At 41.7% G+C, this 25565-nt stretch overlaps 1 protein-coding gene across 5 annotated transcripts in view; it reads left to right on the top strand.

The window, feature by feature from the left end:
- The window catches only part of slc16a13 (solute carrier family 16 member 13), a 49926-nt gene that overhangs the window by 1205 nt on the left and 23156 nt on the right, over positions 1-25565 (top strand). For 2 of the 5 annotated variants that reach the window (XM_045701389.2, XM_014155918.3), the window contains exon 2: positions 1441-1492. Coding sequence is in view for 1 of the 5 variants with exons in the window: in XM_014155918.3 (XP_014011393.3) it covers positions 1441-1492 (52 nt within the window). In the remaining 4 variants the exon portion in view is untranslated. Of the gene's footprint in view, positions 1-661; positions 848-1440; positions 1493-23264; positions 24702-25565 lie in introns of those variants that run through there. The other 3 variants (XM_082965153.1, XM_082965154.1, XM_014155919.3) reach the window with 3 other exon arrangements.

A 25565-nucleotide genomic window follows, 5' to 3' on the forward strand; every position in this document is an offset into this window, starting at 1 on the left:
CTAAGCCTGCTGGCTTCATTGATTTTTATATTATTGAAATGTAAGCCATTTCACCGCCTGTTCTGATCTGCTGCACGCACGAAAAGGTTTCTATTTATGCACGTTTCTTGTTTTCATTTGCATTGCCTATGTCTGTTGTATTTTCATTAGAAATGCTTGAAAGTGAATAAGGATATACAGGATAAGGGTAGCGTATTGCCTATGATACAGAGGTGGAGAAGGCGGCAGTGAGCTTTGAACATATGCTAACCAACTAAAATATTCCTAACGAGTCCCATGTGTAGGCTATATACACCGCCACCAGAGTGCATCATCAGAAAGTGTTTAAATAATTCAAAAATAATTTCAATTGAGATCACACCGTGTTATCCAAGTTTAGACAGGTGGGTTACCTACCACAATCTTACCAATGTTCCAGTATACACATGCTGTTGCCCTAGGTATGGGATTACTGAGACTTGTTTTATCACGGACAATGTTGTACAGTAAAATGTCTGGAATGAATAGTAGGCAATTAAATGTGTCATTTTGCAACGATAGCATTTTACATAATATAGCCTAAGTGTGATATGTGTAGCCTATGGTGTTGCTTAGACTATTCATGCCAATCATCTGAGCTGCTGCTGCGCATGCGCGTTTTGTCTATTCGGCGAAACCCTCTTAATAATTTCATTGGGAGCTGACAAGTGGGAGTTGCGAGCTGTACAAACCGATTTAACAAAACCACAGAGGACAGACTTCAACAATAAATAGTCTGTCACATAGTCCATGAGTTACCTTCACTGCGCAGCATGGATTCTGCCTTCCAGTAAAACTTTCCAGAGAGCCGAAGACAAGCCTACATTTCGTATGTATTATTAATATGTGATTATTTCTGAATCAGATGATGTGGTACTGGTGATGTTAAGCACTTCTCCAATTGTTTAGATCTGATATTCTGTGCAGCTATAGGCGATGCGATACAATCACATTTGTAAAATCCTTTCGGTCTAAATTCCAGCTAAACTTGAAGAGGACCGTTAAAAGCATGCTTCTGACCAAGAGCTACAAACGTCAATAAATAGCCGTATTAAACTGAACATATATAAGGTGATTTTGTCAAACTTGTGTGTCTCTCCATGCTCTTGCTGACCAACAAAAAAATGTTAATATCGGCTACACTGTCCCGCGCATTTGGTTATTTTAAATGTGTTAAAACTATTGAGGTTTATCCAGTGCCCTTATTAGGCTTGCATTGTAATTATTGCTGTTTGCTAATTATTGTAATTGCTAATTGTTACACTGTACACTGAGCATTAACCGTAGTACTAACCTTATCCAACCCTTAGAACAGTGTAAGTACAGTGTAACAATTTAGTTATTACAACACTTTACTAATGTTAAGTGTTACCGAGAGGTTTACTAGTGTAAAATGGACCTAACCACCCCTGTCTTCTGCAGTGTCCAGCTCACTGGAGTCTGGTGACCATCCTGCCCCTCTCACACCTCTCAGGTAGGAAATCCGTACCCAGACACAACTTAACTTCAGCTAACTTTTTATTCCCTGACTCACTCTCACCCCACCAGACCTGGGTCAGTATTAAAGGTAATGAGGTGCATTTGCCAATACTGTTTTCCGTTGAAAATGAGCCAAAATTTCAAACAAAGCTAGCAGTCATTTTATGCAGCACGTAATCTCATTATTTATCAATCCCATGACGTAACAACAAGTTATGCAGTCTTCTTACACCAAACAGTTTTTCCTATGCCACTTTATCAATCAATCAAATGTATTTATAAAGCCCTTTTCACATCAGCAGATGTCACAAAGTGCTTATACAGAAACCTAACCTAAAACCTCAAACAGCAAGCAATGCAGATGTAGAAGCACGGTGGCTAGGAACAACTCCCTAGAAAGGCAGGAACCTAGGAAGAAACCTAGAGAGGAGCCAGTCCTCTTCTGGCTGTGCTGGGTGGAGATTATAAGAGTACATGGCCATTAAGGCTAGATTGTTCAAACGTTCATAGATGACCAGCAGGGTCAAATAATAATCACAGTGGTTGTAGAGGGTGCAACAGGTCAGCACCTCATGAGTAAATGTCAGTTCGCTTTTCATAGCCGAGCATTCAGAGGTTGAGAGGTTGAGAGGTTGAGAGGGGTTGAGAGTATTTGAGAGAGGGACGAAAACAGCACAATTGTTAGACAACGTTTCAGATTTGTGCAATGTTACAAAGATGGAAAAAAGCTGCTCTTTAATATATTTTATGTTCGTCAAAAGAGAGATCAGGGTCCAGAGTAACACCGATGTCCTTCAGTTTTATTTTAGAAGACTGTGCAACCATCGAGATGAATTGTCAGCTCAAACAGCAGATCTCTTTGTTTCTTGGGACCTAGAAATAGCATCTCTGTGAAGTTTTTTTAAAAGTTTGCCATCAGTAGTTTGCCAAATGACTTAGTAGTAAAAGTTTGTTCACTTCACTCTTATTATGATCCAGTCATTCAGTGAGATGACACACACACCCCAGGCTCTGACAGACCAACCTGTAAACCACTAGCTAACAAGTCTCTTACTCATTCATCCATTTTAGTTGCTAAAAGATGAGACCATTAAAAAGGGGAACATTCCAATAAGTCCTCTGGCAAATGAAGTGAAACTTAATGAAGTTGGAGCTGCCTTCGTGTCTTGGCAAATAGCCTTGATACACAACAGGAGGGCATTTAGCTGGTTACTGCATGGATATGTTTATCTGTGTCAGCAAGAAACAGGTTTCCTTTTCGTACATCTGTACACTAAATTACACTGAACAAAAATATTAATGCTTGGGGTCATTGTCCATTTGGAAGACCCATTTGCGACCAAGCTTTAACTTCCTGACTGATATCTTGAGATGTTGCTTCAATATATCCACATCATTTTCCAACCTCATGATGCCATCTAATTTGTGAAGTGCACCTGTCCCTCCTGCAGCAAAGCACCCCCACAACATGATGCTGCCACCCCTGTGCTTCATGGTTGTGATGGTGTTCTTTGGCTTGCAAGCCTCCCCCTTTTTCTTCCAAACAAAACAATGGTCTTTATGGCCAAACAGTTCTATTTTTGTTTTATCAGATCAGAGGACATTTCTCCAAAAAGTATGATCTTTGTCCCCATGTGCAGTTGCAAACCGTAGTCTGGCTTTTTTATGGCGGTTTTGGAGCAGTGGCTTCTTCCTTGCTGAGCGGCCTTTTAGGTTATGTCGATATAGGACTCGTTTTACTGAGGATATGGATACTTTTGTACCTGTTTCCTCCAGCATCTTCACAAGGGCTTTGCTGTTGTTCTGTGATTGATTTGCACTTTTCGCACAAAAGTACGTTCATCTCTAGGAGACAGAACTCGTCTCCTTCCTGAGCGGTATGACGGCTGCGTGGTCCCATGGTGTTTATACTTGCGTACTATTGTACAGATGAACGTACCTTTTTTCTGAGGTCTTGGCTGATTTTTTTTGATTTTCCCATGATGTCGAGCGAAGAGGCACCGAGTTTGAAGGTAGGCCTTGAAATACAGCCACAGGTACACCTCCAATTGACTCAAATTATGTCAATTAGCCTATCAGAAGCTTCTAAAGCCATGGCATCATTTTCTGGAATTTTACAAGCTGTTTAAAGGCACAGTCAACTTAGTGTATGTAAACTTCTGACCACTGGAATTGTCATACAGTGAATTTAATTGCAATAATCTGTCTAAACAATTGTTGGAAAAATTACTTGTGTCATGCACAAAGTAGATGTCCTAACCGACTTGCCAAAACTATAGTTTGTTGTCAAGAAATTTGTGGAGTGGTTGAAAAACTAGTTTTAATGACTCCAATCTAAGTGTATGTAAACTTCCGACTTTACGTGAAACCCGGAATGCATTGTACAGTTAATCGTCTGTTGTACCAAAGATGTTATAACAAAATGAGGTGAGTAAGGGTTCACTCCTTTTTTGAGTACTTCCCTAAATGAATTGTGGGATGTGAACGGTGGTGGATGACCCCCCCCCCCCCCCCCCCCCCCCCTTGAACATGCATACTATAAACAGACCGAACTCATCTTGTCGCCTCTTATCTTTGGTTTATGTGAGGGGGGGAAAAGCATGGCAGCGAGCAGAAACTACCCATCATCGGATTAGTTTTGATTTCTAGAGTGTTTTACTCAATTATTTCGATCAATGGTGAGTTCACCCATGATGTGATTAATTATAAATCGTAATTTCTATTAGCTAATTCATGTTGTAGTTTGTCAGCAAGAGTTATACAAATATGACCGCTTGTGTTACGTCAATCTTTCCTCAGTTAGCGCTAGGACAAATGTTGCTTACATTTTTCCGGTTTGGCTGATTGCTATAGATACTTTTGTGAATGTCTGAAAATTGCATCAAAAAATAAACTGCTCACATTCTGGACATAACTTTGTAAGCACTGTGTTTGTGCAAAATGTTTCTGAAAAAAGTGTGGCCAGCTCAAATGGTGATTGTTGCGTCATTCGAAACTGGCCGTTCTAGAATAAGCGTTCTAATAACACCGGTTTGATTATACACTACAGGGACCACTGTAGAATGATCACACCCGTGTGTTGGTATGTGTGAAAAGGTTAAAGTTAGAGAGGGAGATGTAAGACTCAAGCTTCAGAGAGTTTTGCAATTCATTCCAGTCATTGGCAGCAGAGAACTGGAAGGAAAGGCGGCCAAAGGAAGTGTTGGTTTTGGGGATGACCAGTGCGATATACCTGCTGGAGCGCGTGCTACGGGTGTTGCTATGGTGACCAATGAGCTAAGATAAGGTGGGGCTTTACCTAGCAAAGACATATAGATGACCTCGAGCCAGTGGGTTTGGCGATGGATATGTAGTGAGGGCCAGCCAATGAAAGCATACAGGTCGCAGTGGTGGGTAGTATATGGGGCTTCGGTGATAAAACGGATGGCACTGTGATAGACTATATCTAGTTTGCTGAGTAGAGTGTTGGGGGCTATTTTGTAAATGACATTGCCGAAGTCAAGGATCGGTAGGATAGTCATTTTACGAGGGCAAGTTTGGCGGCATGAGTGAAGGATGCTTTGTTGCGAAGTAGGAAGCCGATTCTAGGTTTAATTTTGGATGGGAGATGCTTAATGTGAGTCTGGAAGGAGAGTTTACAGTCTAACCAGACACCTAGGAATTTGTAGTTGTCCACATATTCTAGGTCAGAACTGTCCAGAGTAGTGATGCTAGTCGGGCGGGACCCATGCACTTAGTTTTACTAGCATTTAAAAGCAGTTGGAGGCCACGGAAGGAGTGTTTGTATGGCGTTGAAGCTCGTTTGGAGGTTTGTAAGCATAGTGTCCAAAGACGGGCCAGATGTATACAGAATGATGTCTTCTGCGTAGAGGTGGATCAGGGAATCACCAGCAGCAATAGTGACATCATTGATGTATTCAGAGAAAAGAGTCTGCCTGAGAATTGAACCCTATGGCACCCCCATAGAGACTGCCAGATGTCCGGACAACAGGCCCTCCGATTTGACAAACTGAACTCTATCTGAGAAGTAGTTGGTGAACCAGGCGAGGCAGTCATTTGAGAAGCCATGGCTATTGAGTCTGCCGATAAGAATGCTGTGATTGACAGAATCGAAAGCCTTGGCCAGGTCGAGGAAGATGGCTGGCCAGTACTTTCTTTTATCGATTGAGGTTATGATATTGTTTAGGACCTTGAGCGTGGCTGAGGTGCACCCATGACCAGCTCGGAAACCAGATTGCATAGTGGAGAAGTTACGGTGGGATTCGAAATGGTCAGTGATCTGTTTATTAACTTGGCTTTTGAAGATTTTAGAAGGGCCGTGCAGGATGGATATAGGTCTATAACAGTTTGGGTCTAGAGTGTCTCCCCCTTTGAAGAGGGGGATGACCGCGGCAGCTTTCCAATCTTTGTGGATCTCAGCTGATGCGAAAGAGAGGTTGAATAGGCTAGTAATAAGGGTTGCAACAATTTTGGCTGATAATTGTAGAAAGAAAGGGTCCAGATTGTCTAGCCCAGCTGATTTGTAGGGATCCAGATTTTGCAGTTCTATTCAGAACATCAGCTGTCTGGATTTGGGTGAAAGAGGAGGGGGGGGGGGGGGGGGGGATTTGGGGGCGGCAAGTTGCTGCAAGTTGCTGCAGGGGGTGCTGAGATGTTGGCCAGGGTAGGGGTAGCCAGGTGGAAAGCATGGCCAGCCGTAGAAAAATGCTTATTGAAATTCTCAATTATAGTGGATTTATTGGTGGTGACAGAGTTTCCTATCCTCAGTGCAGTGGGCAACTGGGAGGAGGTGCTCTTATTCTCCAAGGACTTTACAGTGTCCCAGAACTTTTTTGAATTTGTGTTGCAGGAAGTAAATTTCTGCTTGAAAAAGCTAGCCTTGGCTTTTCTAACTGCCTGTGTATATTGGTTTCTAACTTCCCTGAAAAGTTGCATATCACGGGGGCTGTTCGATGGTAATGCAGAACGCCACAGGATATTTTTGCGTTGGTTAAGGGCAGTCAGGTCTGGAAAGAACCAAGGGCTATCTATATCTGTTCCATTCAAATTTCTTGAATGGGGCATGGTTATTTAAGATGGTGAGGAAGGCATTTAAAAAAAATAACCAGACATCCTCTACTGAAGGGATGTGGTCAAAATCCTTCCAGGATACCCGGGCCAGGTCGATTGGAAAGGCCTGCTCGCTGAAGTGTTTCAGGGAGCGTTTGACAGTGATGAGTGGAGGTCGTTTGACCGCTGACTCATTACGGATGCAGGCAATGAGGCAGTGATCGCTGAGATCTTGGTTGAAAACAGCAGAGGTGTATTTAGAGGGCAAGTTGGTTAGGATGATATCTATGAGGGTGCCCATGTTTACGGCTTTGGGGTGGTACCTGGTAGGTTCATTGATCATTTGTGTGAGATTGAGGGCATCAAGCTTAGATTGTAGGATGGCTGGGGTGTTAAGCATGTCCCAGTTTAGGTCACCTAGCAGCACGAGCTCTGAAAATAGATGGGGGGGGCAATCAGTTCACATATGGTGTCCAGAGCACAGCTGGGGGCAGAGGGTGGTCTATAGCAGGCGGCAATGGTGAGAGACTTGTTTTTAGAGAGGTAGATTTTTAAAAGTAGAAGTTCAAATTGTTTGGGTAGAGACCTGGATAGTAGGACAGAACTCTGCAGGCTATCTCTGCAATAGATTGCAACACCGCCCCCTTTGGCCGTTCTATCTTGTCTGAAAATTTTGTAGTTAGGGATGGAGATTTCAGAGTTTTTGGTGGTCTTCCTAAGCCAGGATTCAGACACAGCTAGGACATCCGGGTTGGCAGAGTGTGCTAAAGCAGTGAATAAAACAAACTTAGGGAGGAGGCTTCTAATGTTAACATGCATGAAACCAATGCTTTTACGGTTACAGAAGTAATCAAAAGAGAGTGCCTGGGGAATAGGAGTGGAGCTAGGCACGGCAGGGCCTGGATTCACCTCTACATCGCCAGATGGGATAAGGGTACAGCTCAAATCTATGAGAATTGGTCATCTAGGACGTCCGGAACAGAGAGTAAAAGGAGCAGGTTTCTGGGGGCGATAAAATAGCTTCAAGGTATAATGTACAGACACAGGTATGGTAGGATGTGAATACAGTGGAGGTAAACCTAGGCATTGAGTGATGATGAGAGAGATATTGTCTCTAGAAACATAATTGAAACCAGGTGATGTCATCGCATGTGTGGGTGGTGGAACTGAGAGGTTTGATAAGGTATAATGAGCAGGGCTAGAGGATCTACAGTGAAATAAGCCAATAAACACTAACCTAAGCCAGGATTCAGACATGGCTAGGACACCCGGGTTGGCGGAGTGTGCTAAAGCAGTGAATAAAACAAACTTAAGGAGGAGGCTTCTAATGTTAACATGCATGAAACCAATGCTTTTACGGTTACAGAAGTCAACAAATGAGAGCACCTGGGGAATGGACTCTTTGGGTGAGTGCAGGGAAAACAATTGCATGTGACAGTACTGATAAGGGGAGAAACCGTTGAAGGCTCATATCACTTAGTTCCCTGCTTAGCAAGAAGGATGCAATGTTTAGAGATGAGGAGACTCCACCCAAAGTGGGGTATGAATACCACCAAGGGGGAAGCCATGTTTTTTGTCTGAATACAGCTGTGTCGACCCTTTGGGAAGAATTAAACTTGGTTAAGCTTCTCTAGTGCCTGTTAGGTTCTTAGTTATTTACTCTGAAAAATATCAGATGGCGCTGCGAGCAGGGTTCACCACGATTTGTAGTCAAACCAAAGAGTCCAGATCAGTGGAGCAGAGCTGGCAACAATCACGGTAGGCAAGTTCCTATATCTGTTTCCACTCATTTTGACTTGAATTTTTTTTTTTACCTTTATTTAACCTGGCAAGTCGGTTAACCTCTTATGGCTAGGGGGCAGTATTTTCACGGCTGGATAAAAAACGTACCCGATTTAATCTGGTTACTAATCCTACCCAGTAACTAGAATATGCATATACTTATTATATATGGATAGAAAACACCCTAAAGTTTCTAAAACTGTTTGAATGGTGTCTGTGAGTATAACAGAACTCAAATGGCAGGTCAAAACCTGAGAGATTCCTTTACAGGAAGTGGCCTGTCTGACCATTTCTGGAACTTCTTCGCCATCTCTATCTTTTACTAAGGATCTCTGCTCTAACGTGACACTTCCTACGTCGTCCATAGGCGCTCAGAGCCCGGGAAAAACCTGAATGTCGTCATCCCAGCCCCAGGCTGAAACACATTATCGCCTTTCTCAAGTGGCCGATCAAGGGACTGTGGGCTTAGGCGCGTGACCTGACCGCCCCCGTCTTTGTGATTTTTTTTTCCCTCTGTTTGCCGAAAAGGAGATTCCCGGTCGGAATATTATCGCTTTTCTATGAGGAAAACCAGTCAGTATCTGGTGTGACCACCATTTGCTTCATGCAGCACGACATATCTCCTTCGTATAGAGTTGATCAGGCTGTTGACTGTGACCTGTGGAATGTTGTCCCACTCCTCTTCAATGGTGGTGCAAAGTTGCTGGATATTGGCGGGACTTGGAACGCGCTGTCGTACTTGCCGATCCAGAGCATCCCAAACATGCGCAATGGTTGACGTGCTGGGTGAGTATGCAGGCCATGGAAGAACAGGGACATGTTCAGCTTCCAGGAATTGTGTACAGATCCTTGCGACATGGGGCTGTGCATTATCATGCTGAAACATGAGGTGATGGCGGCGGATGAATGGCACGACAATGGGCCTCCAGATCTCATCACGATATCTATGTGCATTCAAATTGCCATCGATGAAATGCAATTGTTTTCGTTGTCCATAGCTTATGCCTGCTCTTACCATAACCCCACCGCCACCATGGGGCACTCTGTTCACAACATTGACATCAGCTAACCGCTGTGAGACCGGTTGGACACACTGCCAAATTCTCTAAAACAATGGTAGAGAAATAAACATTAAATTCTCTGGCAACAGCTCTGGTGGACATTCCTGCAGTCGGCATGCCAATTGCACGCTCCCTCAAAACTTGAGACATTAGTGGCATTGTGTTGTGTGACAAAATTGCACATTTTAGAGTGCCTTTTTATTGTCCCCAGCACAAGGTGCACCTGTGTAATGGCCATGCTGTTTAATCAGATTCTTGATATGCCACACCTGTCAGGTGGATGGATTCTCTTTGGCAAAGGAGAAAGGCTCACTAATAGGGATGTAAACAAATTTGTGTGCAAAATCTGAGAGAAATTATATTTTTGTGCATATGGAACATTTCTGGGATCTTTTATTTCAACTCATGAAACATGGGACCAACACTTTACATGTTGCGTTTATATTTTTGTTCAGTGTAGCATATTAGCCACTAACCTGCTGTATAATTTAATGGGAAAAAAGCCACTAGATAACTTGCATGAGACATGCAGAGAAACATAGCTCAGTTTGTATTTGACAGCCAGGCAGCCACATGCGTCAACCTGACATCATCGGTTGGCTGTGGTGCCAGGGCTCTGACTGAGTTTTGGCTAGATGGTATACAGCTTTTGTCAGATTTTACTTATAGTGGTTAGAACTTACACAGCAGGTTAGGGAAATGAACGTAGCAGGTTAGGAGAATCCGTTTACAGTTAGGAAAAGTGTTAGGGTTAGCTAAAATGCAAACATATTTAACTTTTGACTTCAGTTTGACAAAAGCTATATCCCTTCTAGCCATCACCCTCTGACTACCAGAGTATTTCAGATTCCTCATTGAGTCACGTGTCTATGAACCACACCTGGGTTCAAATAGTATTTGTTTTCTTTTGAGCTGTGCTTGATTGAGCTTGACTGGCGCAATGAAACCAATGGAGTAGTCCCAAAATTACAAACCCCGGTCCATCTGGCACTTTAGGCAAGGCCCAATCATACATAAAAAATATTTGAAGAAAAATAAACACTATTTGAACCCAGGTCTCCAATTAGCGCAGGTTAAGGGTCAGGGTCTCTGGCAGTGCTGCTCCGGGTCAGGTGATAAATGTGTTGGCCTGATGCACCAGTTGCAAGTGTAGCTCCAGTGACGTTAGTCCCATGAGAGATATACAACACAATTTTTCTGTCCATTCATTGGCTTAAAATGGTAGAAAAACTAGTTAATGGTAGAAATATAGAGACCTTAAGGTATTGGCTTTGTCCTTTAAACTTTAACCCCCACCTGTCTGGGTAGGTAACAAGTACTACTAACGGGTTGTTAAATTCTACCTGGTCATTTACAATGCAAAAGTATTGGGGTATACGGGACTCTGATGTCATTTCAACATACAACTTGTTGGTAATGCACTATGACTGACTGAAATTATTGACAAAATGTAGTTGAAATGTCATGAAAACAATGTAGATGCAGTCTTGTTAGTGCCATGTTGGTACGGAATGTACAGAATGGATGTGATGTGGACGAGAAAGAAGCCCACCTCCATAGAATCATCTTTCAGTGAGTGCATCTCGGCGGATGATTCAATCACACCCATTCCAAGTGCTTCTGAATCCTGCACCTGCGATGGTGGGCAATCTCCTCTGTGTGTGTTTTACCAGCTGCACCAGTGCAGTGAAACTGTTCTGAGATTGCCTGGATCTAAACGGGGTTGCTGGCCACGTCCTAACACGGTTTGACGCTGATAAAATGCCTTGCAAAAGTTTTCAGACCCCTTGGATTTCTTTACATTTTATTGGTTTACAAACCAGGATTAAAAATGATTTGTTATTTTTTTGTCAACAATCAACACATAATACTCTGTCAAAGTGGGAGAAAAATGTAATAAAAAAAGATTCATAAAAATGTGATAAATAAAATATAGTTTTTGAATTTAATTTGTAGTTTACATTTATTTAACTAGGCAAGTCAGTTAAGAACAAATTCGTATTTACAATGACGGCCTACATTGTCGTTGCATAAGTATTCAGCTCCCTGAGTCCATAATGTTGGAAACACCTTTAGCAGCAATTTCAAAGGTGAGTCTAATTGGGTAAGTCTCTAAGAGCTTTGCAATAGAGGTCTGCGCGGGACTGATTTATTTATCCCACTCCCACAGCTTTTCATACCACACCCGCTGCATGGCTTTCTACCCAACTCCCACAGAACTGGTCCCAAACCCAACCACAGTCCCTCAATGTTATTTTAGGCGTATGTGACGCAGCTCACTTGCCAGCCAAGGTCCCAGGAATTTTGCGCCCTATAGGCAATATCAAATGCTTAAAAATAACTTAAGAAATAGGTTAAATTACCAGATTCTCGCGTGGCCCATTTATCTTAGGCTATCTGTAATACTGGGCTATATCAGCCAATGTGATAGATGTAGTTCGAAGAGAGCAGAGTTGGAGAAACTTGCCCTTTCTCTTGAGTTATTTTTATAGCCTACCTTTTAGGAGTTGGAAGATTTTCAGACAGAGAAATAGGGGTGGTCAATATTTATTTCTAGGCAATATAGTAAACTATAGCCTAATCATATTTAGGAAGTAAATTTCCTTGGAAAGATAACTGCCCCGTGCTTCTCCGCCCATGCAGGCTATAGGCTACTATTTAATTGAGGCCACACGCGCACATGATCCCGCAGGTATGGCTACTGAACTGGAAGGAGCTTGAATGATGACAGCGAGACTTGCTACGTTTTGCATAGGCCTATAGGACATAGCCTACCTTTTAGGGGGACGATTTTGCAGGCAGAGGCAAATAAATGGGTAATCAATACTCATTGAAAATGAAAAGGCGCAACGCTCGCTCACCATAGTAGCCTAACCTATGCGTGTGCCTTTTCCTTTTCAATGATGATACAAATGTTTGATTGCACCTCGACTCATGTTGGTTAACTTCTCTGGGTTAGGTGGGACGTGACCGTCCCACACTATTCAACAGCCAGTGAAATAGCATGGCGCGAAATACAAAACAGTTTAATTTTCTGAAACAATCAACTATTTGACACCATTTTAAAGATAAGACTCTCGTTAATCTAACCACATTGTCCAATTTCAAAAAGGCTTTACGGCGAAAGCATAAAATTCGATTATGTTAGGACATAAACTTCACAAGAAAATCCACGCAGCCATTTTCCAAGCAAGGACATGCATCACAAAAACCAAAAGTACAGCTAAAGTATTCACTAACCTTTGATCTTCATCAGATGGCACTCGTAGGACTTCATGTTATACAATACATGTATGTTTTGCTCGATGAAGTTCATATTTATATCCAAAAAAAGCATTTTACATTGGCACGTGATGTTCAGAAAATGTATTCCCACCAAAACTTGCGGTGAATGTGCACATCAATTTACAAAAATACTCATCATAAACGTTGATAAAATTTACAACAGTTATTGAAAGAATTATAGATACACTACTCCTTGACGCAACCACTTTGTCAGATTTCAAAATAACTTTACGGAGAAAGCACATTGTTCAATATTCTGAGTACATAGCTCAGCCATCGAAGCAAGCTATACAGCTACCCGCCAAGTTCTGGCATCAACAAAACTCTGAATTAGTATTATAAATATTCTCTTACCTTTGCTGATCTTCGTCAGAATGCACTCGGAGGACTCCTACTTCCACAAGAAATGTTCGTTTTGTTCGAAATACTCCATATTTATGTCCAAATACCTCCGTTTTGTTCATGCGTTCAGATCACTATCCAAAGGCATAATGCGTGAGCACAGTACCAGAGACAAAGTCAAACTGTTCCATTACCGGTCGTAGAAACATGTCAAACGTTGTTTACAATCAATCCTTTGGGTATTTTTAACATAAAACATCGATAATATTCCAACCGGACAATAGCGTATTCATTCCAGGAGAAAAAGAAGGAACGGGGCGCTCGCGGGATCGCCCATCACCAAGCCCTTTGTCCATAGGCAGTCCACTCATTGACTGAGCTACTATTCTCTGCCCAGTAACAAGAGAATGATGAAAAAACTTTCTAAAGGCTGTTGACAGCCAGTGGAAGCCTTAGGAAGTGCAACGTGACCCCACAGACACTGTAGTTTCAATAGTGATTCAAAAGAAGAACTACAATTCTCAGATTTCCACACTTCCTGGTTGGATCTTTCTCAGGTTTTTGCCTGCCATTTGAGTTCTGTTATACTCGCATACATCATTCAAACAGTTTTAGAAACTTCAGAGTGTTTTCTATCCAAATCTACTAATAATATGCAAATATTTGACTCTGGGCCCGAGTATTATCAGTTTACTCTGGGCACGCTTTTCATCCGAAATCAAAAATACTGCCCCCTATACCCTAAAGTTAAGCGCCCTCCAATTCTTTCCGTTATCAATATTTATTTACCGACACTGGTAAACTATAGTCAAATAATATTTACGTTCATTTCATATTTAAATTTACTGCCGAGTGATTCTCCGCCCATGTAGGCAGCCTACTCTATTTCAATGAGACCACACATACTAGGAGCACTGAGACATTAGAGGAGAGATCGTTAACTGAAGTTCAAGCAGCGAATTCGGTGTGTGAATAATACAATCGGTAGGCTAACCCATGCAAAGCAGAAAGATGACTGTTTCCAAATAATCTGCAGGACAACAAAAATAGTTTCATCCCAAAGTCGTCTCTGATCGCCCGCAGAATGAAAAATGGCGACCAAGCCGCATACTGAATGCAGCCCTCTACTTTGCACACCTGATTGCGCAATATTTGCCTATTAGGCCTATTCTTTTCTAAATTCTTCAAGCTATGTAAAGAAGTTGGGGATCATGGCTAGACAGCACTTTTCAGGTCTTGCCATACCTAGTATTTCAATCAGATTTAAGTCAAAACTGTAACTTGGCCAGTTAAGAACATTTAACTGTTTTCTTGGTAAGCAGCTCCAGTGTTGAGTTGACCTTGTGTTGTAGGTTATTGTTCTGCTGAATGGTGAATTCCTCTCCCAGTGTCTGGTGTAAAGCAGTGTGAAGCAGGTTTCTCTATAGGATTTTGCCTATGCTTAGCCCTATCCCGTTTCTTTTCACCCTGAAAAACTCCCCAGTATTTGCCAATGTCATGCATACACATACCATGATGCAGCCACCACCTTGCTTGAAAATAAGGAGGCAGTTACTCAGTGAAGTGTTTTGTTGGATTTTCCCCAAACATAAGGCTTTGCATTTAGGCCAAAAAGTGTATTCCTTTGCATGTTTATTTTCAGTATTACTTCAGTCCCTTGTTGCATACAATATGCATGTTTTGACATATTTGTGTTCTGTTCACTCTGTCATTTAGGTCATTATTGTGGAGTCACTACAATGTTGTTGATCCATCCTCAGTTCTCTCCCATCACAGCCATTGAACTCTGTAGCTGTTTTAAAATCACCAATGGCCTCATGGTAACATCCCTGAGCAGTTTCAAAACCCCCCTGGTCTTAGTAGCTGAATCTGTGCTTGATATTCAATACTTGACTGAGGGACGTTTTATGTATGATGGACAGAGGAAGGGTTAGTCATTTACAAATCATGACAACCCCTGATATTGCACATAGAGTGAGTCCATGTCACTTTTTATTTGATTTGTTAAGCCAAATTGTACACCTGAACTAATTTGGGCTTGCCTAAACAAAGGGGCTGAATACTTATGCAACGACTATATTTTAGTTATTTAATTTTATAAATCTTTTTTCTTCCACTTTGACATTAGAGTATTTTGTGTAGATTATTGACAAAAAAATGACAATTAAATATATATATTTTTTTAATCTTGGAAAAACAAAAAAAAACATTTAAACAATACGAAGCATACGCATACAAACGACAACATTATACAAACATCAACTACACCACGCCTGCCCAGACCCACTAGCATACACACACATCTCCACATCGCCCACATCACTTTCCGCCACATGGTCCAAAACTGCACCATTTTGTTTCTCTCCGTAGCCCACGCACTTTCAATATTTTAAATAATAGATCATTATATTTTTTCCATTGTGTTAATTATGGCGGATTGATTGATTTCCATGTTTTTAGTATACGTTTTTCAAGATGAGTATCGTCTAACACCGCGTGTATCTCACTACACCCCCATATGCCATGTCTTGAAATATTAAAAGACAGCCAACTTTTTAGCTCCACACACAACTTTTGGACTTCATAGCATTCCCAGAAAGCATGGATTATTGAGTCATTATTAGTTTTACATTTAAGACATGACTGCCATTGTGCTGTAGAATGTGTGAATTTTGTATAAATAATAAATTCTATACATTAATTTCTACTGGATTAAGCTTACATTTTCGGTAACTGTAATTTCGTTAGTTTATGCTCCACCTTTCCCTCCATCTTGTGCCAACATCAGTTCTTTTTAAGAGATTGTCAGTTGAATATGCCCTCTGCAAGAGTTTGTATCCATTTTAATCCCAGTTTATAACACAATAATAATGTGAAGAAATCGAAGGGGTCTGAATACTTTTGCAAGTCATGTAATCTTAACTGCACTTGAATTATTTTTCTCCGAGACCACTGATCCGAACAGCGTTGATAAAGTGAAGCGAATGGCATTCAATCAAAACATGTTGAGTCTCTTGTGCTTTCCTTATCTGCAGTTCTGGGTGAAATGAGGCATGGGTAGTAAGCTATGTGGAACACAGCAGAGTGAAGTCTTAAGTCTAGTGTGTTAGACACTAAGTGGCAGAAGCATTTGACGGCTTTCAATAGATTGTTTTTCAGCACAGAACCATCACTTCTGACTGTTGTAAACTCACCCTGGCACTTGGTTATCTGGTGGTAAACACTATTGGGTACAGGGAAAGAGTCTACCCGCATGTTATTGGTGAGTTGTGGGAGAGTGCCCCCTTTAAAGCTTTGAGTTGCCCAAAGTCAAGGTTTCTGTAACAACTTGAGGATTGCGTTAAACGTGTACTACCTTTTTTAGGGAATGCAACCTTGCAGCTAGACTAGAGAGACTGACAGTAATGAAAGACGAACAATGCAAACCACCATTGGGCACAGACGCCCAGTTTCACTAAACTATTATGCCAGTTTCACTCCTCAAACTGGCATAATAGTTTAGTGAAACAGTCTAATATTGCCTTGGTCTACACAGCTGGCTCTCGTTAGTAGCTTCTCTTTGCATCTTCTTAGAGTTCCACTACAGAAAATGCTCAGAGCGACTTTAATACAAAGACCCAAGATAAACTCTGGACTGTTTTGCGTCATTGTTTGAAAAGCCAAAGTGCTTCATCCTGAAAAAAGTGCTTGATTACTATGAACTCGACCATCAAAGAGTTAAAGAAGCCTCTTCTTAGGGTCTTTTAACAGGTACTACCTGTCCTCTGAGAATGCACCTCTCTGGCTGCCTGTCTGGCTGTAGACTCTGCAGATGGCTTTCCTCATCTGTGTTAGACAAGACAGAGCCCACAGCCAGAGAAGGATCCTTCCTGTAGCTCGTCTCTGAAGGGACGCATACACTGAGTATACAAAATATTAAGAACACCTGCACTTTCCATGACAGGTGAATCCAGTTGAAATCTATGATCCCTTATTGATGTCACTTGTTATTAAATCCGATTCAATCAGTGTAGATGAACGGGAGGAAACAGGTTAAAGAAGGATTTTTAAGCAATTGAGACATGGATTGTGTATGTGTTCCATTCAGAGGGTGAATGGGCAAGACAAAAGATTTAAGTGCCTTTGAACGGGGTATGGTAGTAGGTGCCAGGTGCACTGGTTTGTATCAAGAACTGCAACGCTGCTGGGTTTTTAACACTCAACTGTTTCCCGTGTGTTTCAAGAATGGTCCACCACCCAAAAGACATCCAGCCAACTTGACAACTGTGGGAAGCATTGGAGTCAACATGGGCCAGCATCCCTGTGGAATGCTTTCGACACCCTGTAGAGTCCATGCCCCGACGAATAGAAGCTGTTCTTTAGGCAAAGGGTGGGTGGGGTGTTCCTACTGTATACTCAGTGTAGAGTGCTCCTTAGCGAATGATTAGATCACAATCATCCCACTGATTAGAGAGACAGTCCTGACCTGCACCACCTCTTGCACCTTTACAGGGTGTTGTTGGTTGATGCTACCAGCTGTTCTCCTCTGGCTAACTGTCATCACAGTGCAGTCAAACACACCTGAGATCCCCTCAGTCTATACAGGTGGCTCCCGTTGGCAGCTTTCCAAAGGCACCTAGCCGGACGCTTCAGCCGTCGTCGTTATCAATCTTGTAGTCCTTTCACTTGTCTGCAACCGTGAAGGAAATGAGATGGGATGAGATGGGAAGCTGGAGGCTCTCTCCATCTCCATCTCTCCACCCGCTACCCATTGTTCTCATTTCCCCTGTGCAGAGAGCCGGTGAAGAGGTATATTGACACCGCCATAGCCCACAGGGTCTTATTCGAAAAGCTTTGCATGTTTGTGAAGCGATCACGTAGAGATGCATAGACTTGGATTCGGAAAAGGTGTTCTCTAGTCTAGGAATGTGATTTCACAGATTACGTGGTTACATTTCCTTTGGTCTGCTCTATTGTGGATTCTTCATATTACAGTACACCTCATAAAGCCAGGGGATAAATGGTGAAAACCCAACAGTCTATAGCTCATACGCTTCCCGTTAGAAGTTGGCATGCGGCAGGCTGAACAAAGCCAGGAGGCCATGCAATTCAATATCCATCTTCAAACAAAAGCAATACAGGTCAAAATAGTTAATATTACCAAAGGAAATAGAGGGACTAACTGTACAGACAGATAAAAACAATAATGATATTTTGAAAGAGAAAGCAAGGTACTTTAAGGACATGTTTTTGTTTCAGTCTCCTCCATCTCCACTAACCTAAGTAAATTTAAGGAGTTTTTTTCCTATTAATTATAAAATGAACAGCTGTACATAAAGACTTGTGAAGGCCAAATTACAGAAGAGGAATTTCTTGATGCAATAGCCCTTATGCACATTCCATGACCGAACGTTCTAAGCACACTTCCTACTGGTGTGGCAATATCTGGTGGCGCGTACTGTAGAACTAAAGTCAGTCTAGTTGTTATCGACAATATAACACTGTCGCAGTTTTTTACTAGTCGTCTTCAGGACTTTCTTCAAATGAATATTAATATGGACATCAAATTGTTACATCAGCCTCCGAGACTCCAGCTAGCAAGAACGAAAATGGCTTCAAGATATATATACAAGCTACATAGACAACTATGAAGGTGAGTACCAGTCAGTGACAGATAAAGCTAGCTACAATCATATTAGCTAGCTAGCTAATTTAACTAGTAACTGTAGCTAGCTAGTTACTTCGCAAAATGATGTAACGTTGACAGAATCAACCTGAGAATGTGTGTATTTTCGTTGGCTTGCTTAACTTATGCTTGCTACCTATATTTGCTAGCTAAAAATAATTGTTATTCATGTCTTCTACACAGTATCTAACAAAGATTCATTAACAGGGCAGATCACTGTGAGGGCTGCCTGTCACAGGTCCACGAGGGAGAATGAAAAGCCACACCATGAGAGTAGGGAAAGGTTGTAGATAGCGACTAGCGCCCTTGTTAAACATCTCCTGTGGGACACTCATTATGGTGTGTTGGAGACAGTGTCAATGTTTAATCTTATCAATAGATAGATATTCATGATTGGTCCCAATCTCAATTGAGAATTGCCCACTTAACAGGTTGTTTGGTAAAGATCTGTTGATGCAGTGTTTGGTCATTTTGTTACTGAGACACAATGTATTCCTGTATAGTTAAATGAGCCCCTAGTTAAGAAGACTAGACACTATGTTTGCTGTTATTTATGGGCTGCATAATTCTTGTTTCTCACTTCAGTCTTTCATAGCACTTATCTTCACTTCACATATGGTGTTAAAGCACTCCGTACCAGTGATAGTGGTCCAAAGCCACTGCTCCTGTGTTGCAGGAAGTGCTATGTGCAATCATCTGGTGGCCCTTTTTTACCAGACAGCGCACTACTCTCAACTAAACATTCCTGCTGCACCACCAGTTCACAGCTGCACAGACACAGAACAGCGTTGGCACAAGCCAAGAACACTTGTGAGTCTGTCAATATCCATAAAAAAATGCACTTGAAAAGTATTCAGCCTTTGTAACAGTAAATCCTTGTTAATTATCGTGTGAAGCCAGGTCCGGTTGATGGGATAGAGTTCTGTAAACCTACTAACTCGTGTGCTGATGGAATAAGGTAAGTTGGAGGTTCCTAGAATGGAAACATTTTAGAAAAAAATGTATTGTGATTCTTTGTGTCCAGATGATAAGCCTAAACAGTGGCGTATTTACGACGTAATGACAAATGTTTGGGACAAAGACTGGGGGGAATAAATCTATAAATCTGAATATTAATACATATATGTATATTTAATACATTTTAGTTGAACTTTCGGGTTTGTGTTATTTCTGAAAAAGTTAGATGAGTCTTTGTTATAGTAATCTCTCCAACCTGATGTTAAGGTTTTAAAATGTTTTGCAGAAGTTCTCTCTACAAAGCACTCAATGGATACATGCCTGGTATGCAGACCATGAAGATGAAGAGGGGGCTAGCCATGGAGCCAGTGGCTGTACAGGAGTACTGCACACTGAAGAATGTTAACTTCATTCCATGTGGCTTCGTAGTGCACCCAGATGCCCCGTGGTTAGGATCCTCTCCAGATGGCATCATATTTGATCCCAGTGTGAGACCACACTTTGGACTCTGAGGTCAAGTGCCCAAATGTACCAAGATATGTTGACTGCCCTTACCTGAAGATACAGAATGGAGAGCTGAAGTTGAAGAGATCTCATGCTTACTACTGGCAGGTGCAAGGTCAAATCCTTCTCACAGGTTGTAGCTGGTGTGACTTTGTCATCTGTGCACAGGAGGATATCCTAGTTGAAAGGATATATACAGATCTACAGGTTTCAAAGACTATAAGAGAGAAGGTTGACCACTTTTATTTTTACCACTACTTGCAGAAGTGTCTTATCTCGCACCTGAATGGATCCCCTGCATGGGTGCCAAGTTTAGTGGTATCATGAAAAATAAGTATTGATGTTCTTGTGAAGAAAACTACAGTAGAATAGATTTGTTTAAAAATATATAGATTTCAGAAAATGTTCAACAGTTCAGTTAAGCAATTACACATCTCTAACATTGTAGTCAATCTTGCATTCTGGCTGTTCTGTGTTTACTTGATTTCTTTCCCCCACCCCTAAACTCATTGCCTAATTAAAGCCAATGCAAGCTCCACACAAACTGATATTCACTACAACACAAATTATTGATACATGTCATAGATAAACAAATTCTTATTTTGCTGCTAGCACATAAACACATGTATATTTACACTGGCTTGGCCCATGCTCTTACCAAAGGTCCGTTTTGATAGTTGACCAACAGGCACGCCACTGGAAATAATTGGTTGATGCTGCCTGAGATGGTCAGGGGGATGACTGTGTCAAACAGCTTGTGTTCCTTTACTCTGTGGATCATTTTTTCAACATGCACTCTTAGCCTGGCAATGGATTGGGTCTCCCCAACCTCATGCGCTGGCATCTATGTGCGTCTTGACAGAAAGGCTGGCCGGTAGACCTTGCACGGAGCAACGTCATCTACGAGAAAGCCCTTATCCAGCATAATGGCCATGTCAGGGGTGAGTAAGGAAATGTTTCCAGACTGCTTGAAGATCTCCTTGTCACTCACAGATCCAGCATACAACGATGACACAAAAGTGACAGCTCCATGTGGTGACATTCCCAACATGCCCTTAAAGGTACAGTGTGACTTGTAGGAAGAAATAACCTCACTCTGCAGTAGTAGTGAAGATGGTGTCTGGCAGCGGAGTTCAGTGCAGTCGATCACTACCTGGGTGTCTGGATAGTCCTTGAACTCAGGTGGACTTTGATGGTTTCCTTGGGGATCCATATCCGTGCTGATCCAAGCAGACAGTAGAGGAAGTTGGCCCAAGAGATAATAATCCGGCTCACTGTCGATTTGGTGGATGCTGAACCGATGGGCCAAATCCTTCTGCTTCAGACCCAGCGACAGATGAGTCATAAACAAGAAGAACCCGTCGATTGATGGCTGTGTCTGAACATAAAGAAAACCATTTTAGTACAATATATTGTCCTTACATTAGGTCCATAACACAAAAAGTAAATAATGTTTAACAGTTACAGTAAGATCAAATAATATTCTCTATTAAGTACTGTATTTAATGAAGTTGTCCCTTACTGGTTTTCTTCCAGTAACACTTGTTTCAGATGGATTGGTGCTTGTGACTCTTATAAACTTGGTCTCTGCTGCCCACTCAATCAAGTGCCAGAAGGCCATCAGGTGGGTGTAGCTTGCAAATCTAAAGGCGGACCCAGAGTATTTGAATACCAAAAAAGCTCATTACTATTATTGCCCATCTTCTCTAAGCATCAAGTAGCACTAGACATGACCTAGCTGCTATTGTAGCTGTTGTCACAACTTACTGCCACCAACCACCTTTTTTTCTACATCGACCCAGGAAGCTACGGAAGCTCACAATACCATTACACTTAGTTCAGTGCCTCTGTGTTCAGTTTCTTCTATGTTCATTAGCACCTTCACGGGGCTGTAATTTAAACATAGTCATTGCGAACAATTTCAGTCCGAAATGAATTGACAGTTAGCTAGCTAGTAAGCTAATGATAAAAACAATAGCGGAAATCGCTCTGGAAGTCAGCACACCGGTAGGAAGTAAAATAGAATATGGGAGGCGGTATAATGCATAGAGCCTATTAAAGCCTTTTAGTCCGGGAAAACTCCAGGGCTGGATGGCATACCAGTTGAGGTATAGCAAACCTTTTTTGATGTACTCCAAAGACCGTTATTAGCATGTTTTACCCACTCCTATAAAAAATGTAGATTATCAGGTACTCAACAGGAAGGTCTGATTTCATTATTACTGAAACAGGACCCAAGTGGTAAATATAAAGATCCAGTCCATTAAAAAAAATGGAGGCCCCTTACACTTCAATGTTGTGATATAAAGATTATAGCAAAATGCATAGCGCATAGAATTAAAAGGTGTTATTCATCCTAATCGGACAAATGGACGATACAGTGGAGATAATGTAAGACAAGAACTGGAAACAATAGAACACTGAAACATCTGGGAAACCAGGCCTGGTATTCATAGCTGACTTTGAAAAGGCTTTTGATAAAGTAGGACAAGAATGTATATTTAAATAATATTTTAAATATTATATCATATTTCAATTTTGCAGTGTGTTAGTTATGTACAGTGCATTTGAAGGTATTCAGACCCCTTGACTTTTTCCACATTTTGCTATTCTAAAATTGATTACATTGGTTTTTTTCCTCATCAATCTACACACAATACCCCATAATGACAGAGCAAAAACAGGTTTTTAGAAATGTTTGCATATGTATAAAAAAAACTATGGAAATATCACATTTACATAAGTATTCAGGCCTTTTACTCAGTACCTTTGGCAGCGATTACAGCCTCGAGTCTTCTAGGGTATGACGCTACAAGCTTGGCACACCTGTATTTGGGGAGTTTCTCCCATTCTTCTCTCCAGATTCTCTCAAAATCTGTCAGGTTGGATGGGGAGTGTCGCTGCACAGTTATTTCCAGAGATGTTTGATCCGGTTCAAGTCCGGGCTCTGGCTGGTCCACTCAATGTCTCCTGATCCCTCCTGTCTCAGCCTCCAGTATTTATGCTGCAGTAGTATATGTGTCGGGGGGCTAGGGTCAGTCTGTTACATCTGGAGTATTTCTCTTGTCTTATCCGGTGTCCTGTGTGAATTTAAATATGCTCTCTCTTTCTTTCTCTCGGAGGACCTGAGCCCTAGGACCATGCCTCAGGACTACCTGGCATGATGACTCCTTGCTGTCCCCAGTCCACCTGGCCGTGCTGCTGCTCCAGTTTCAACTGTTCTGCCTGTGGCTATGGAACCCTGACCTGTTCACCGGACGTGCTTGTTGCACCCTCGACAACTACTATGATTATTATTAGACCATGCTGGTCATTTATGAACATTTCAACATCTTGACCATGTTCTGTTATAATATCCACCCGGCACAGCCAGAAGAGGACTGGCCACCCCTCATAGCCTGGTTCCTCTCTAGGTTTCTTCCTAGGTTTTTGGCCTTTCTAGGGAGTTTTTCCTAGGGAGTTTTTCCTAGCCACCGTGCTTCTTTCACATGCATTGCTTGCTGTTTGGGGTTTTAGGCTGGGTTTCTGTACAGCACTTTGAGATATCAGCTGATGTACGAAGGGCTATATAAATAAATTTGATTTGATTTGAAGTACATTCAGAGACTTGTCCCGAAGCCACTCCTGCGTTGTCTTGGCTGTATGCTTAGGGTCGTTGTCCTGTTGGAAGGTGAACCTTTGCCCCAGTCTGATGTCCTGAGTGCTCTGGAGCAGGTTTTCTTCTAGGATCTCTCTGTACTTTGCTCTGTTCATCTTTTCCTCTATCCTTACTCGTCTCCCAGTCCCTACCGCTGAAAAACATCCCCACAGCATGATATTGCCACCACCATGCTTCCCCGTAGGGATGGTGTCAGGTTTCCTCCAGATGTGACGCTTGGCATTCAGGCCAAAGAGTTTCATCTTGGTTTCATCAGACCAGAGAATCTTGTTTCTCATGGTCAGAGTCTGTAGGTGGCCTTTGGCAAACTTCAAGCGGGCTGTCGTGCCTTTTACTGAGGAGTGGCTTCCGCTACTCTAGCAAAAAGGCCTGATTGTTGGAGTGCTGCAGAGATGATTGTCCTTCTGGAAGGTACTCTCATCTCCACAGAGGAACTCTGGAGCTCTGTCAGAGTGACCATCGGGTTTTTGGTCACCTTCCCTTCTCCCCCGATTGCTCAGTTTGGCCGGGTGGCCAGTTCTAGGAAGAGTCTCGGTGGTTCCAAACTTCTTCCATTTAAGAATGATGGAGGCCACTGTTTTCTTGGAGACCTTCAATGCTCCAGAAATGTTTTTGTACCATTCCCCAGATCTGTGACTCGACACAGTCCTATCTCGGAGCTCTACAGACAATTCCTTTGACCTCATGGCTTGGTTTTTGCTCTGACTTGCACTTTCAACTGTGGGACCTTATACAGACAGGTGTGTGTGCCTTTCCAAATCATGTCCAATCAATTGAATTTACCACAGGTGGACTCCAATCAAGTAGTAGAAACATCTCAAGAATGATAAAAGGAAACAGGATGCACCTAAACTCAATTTTGAGTCTCCAAGCAAAGGGTCTGAATACTCATGTTAATAAGGTATTTCTGTTTTTTATTTTTAATACAACTTCTAAAAACCTGTTGTCGCTTTGTCATTATGGGTACTGTGTATGGATTGATGATTATTCATTTTAGAATAAGGCTGTAAAGTCACAATGTGGAAAAAATCGAGGGGTATGAATACTTTCCAAATGCAGTGTATAGTAACCCTAGATATAAAATAGTAAATAATGGCTACTTCTCAAAGTATTATACCGTCAGAGTAAAACAGGGTTGTCCACTATCGGCATATCTATTTATTATAGCCATCAAAATGTTAGCTATTAAAATCAGATCCAACAATAATCTCAAGGGGCTAGAAAACCAGGGCTTTAAATCAAAGGTGTCATTGTACGCTGATGATTCATGTTTCCTTTTAAATCCACAATTTGGATCCCTCCACAGCCTCGTAGATGATCTAGATAATTTTCTAACCTTTTTGGATTACAGCCAAATTATGATAAGCGTACTATATTATGTATTGGGTCACTAAAACTTTTACATTATCATGTAGTTTACCAATAAAATGGTCTGTCGGGGAAGTGGACATACTTGGTATTCATATCCCGAAAGAAAGAAATGATCTCACTACAATACATTTAAATAGAAAGTTAGCAAAAATTGACGATCTTTCTTCCATGGAAAGGAAAAATAACCCTGATTTAACTCTAGGTAAACTGAAAAACGACTATTTGCTTATGGCCTTGCCTACACCTAGCAACTTGTTTTAAACATGTATATGAGCAAAAGATATTCAATTTTATTTGGAACGGTAAGCCAGACAAAATTAAAAGGGCCTATTTATATAATGAATATGAATTAGTAAGGCAGAAATGATTGAAGATTAAAGCATTAGACCTCTCA

Source organism: Salmo salar, chromosome 18, assembly GCF_965601325.2.
Source record: "Salmo salar chromosome 18, fSalSal1, whole genome shotgun sequence".
Classification (NCBI taxonomy): domain Eukaryota; kingdom Metazoa; phylum Chordata; class Actinopteri; order Salmoniformes; family Salmonidae; genus Salmo; species Salmo salar.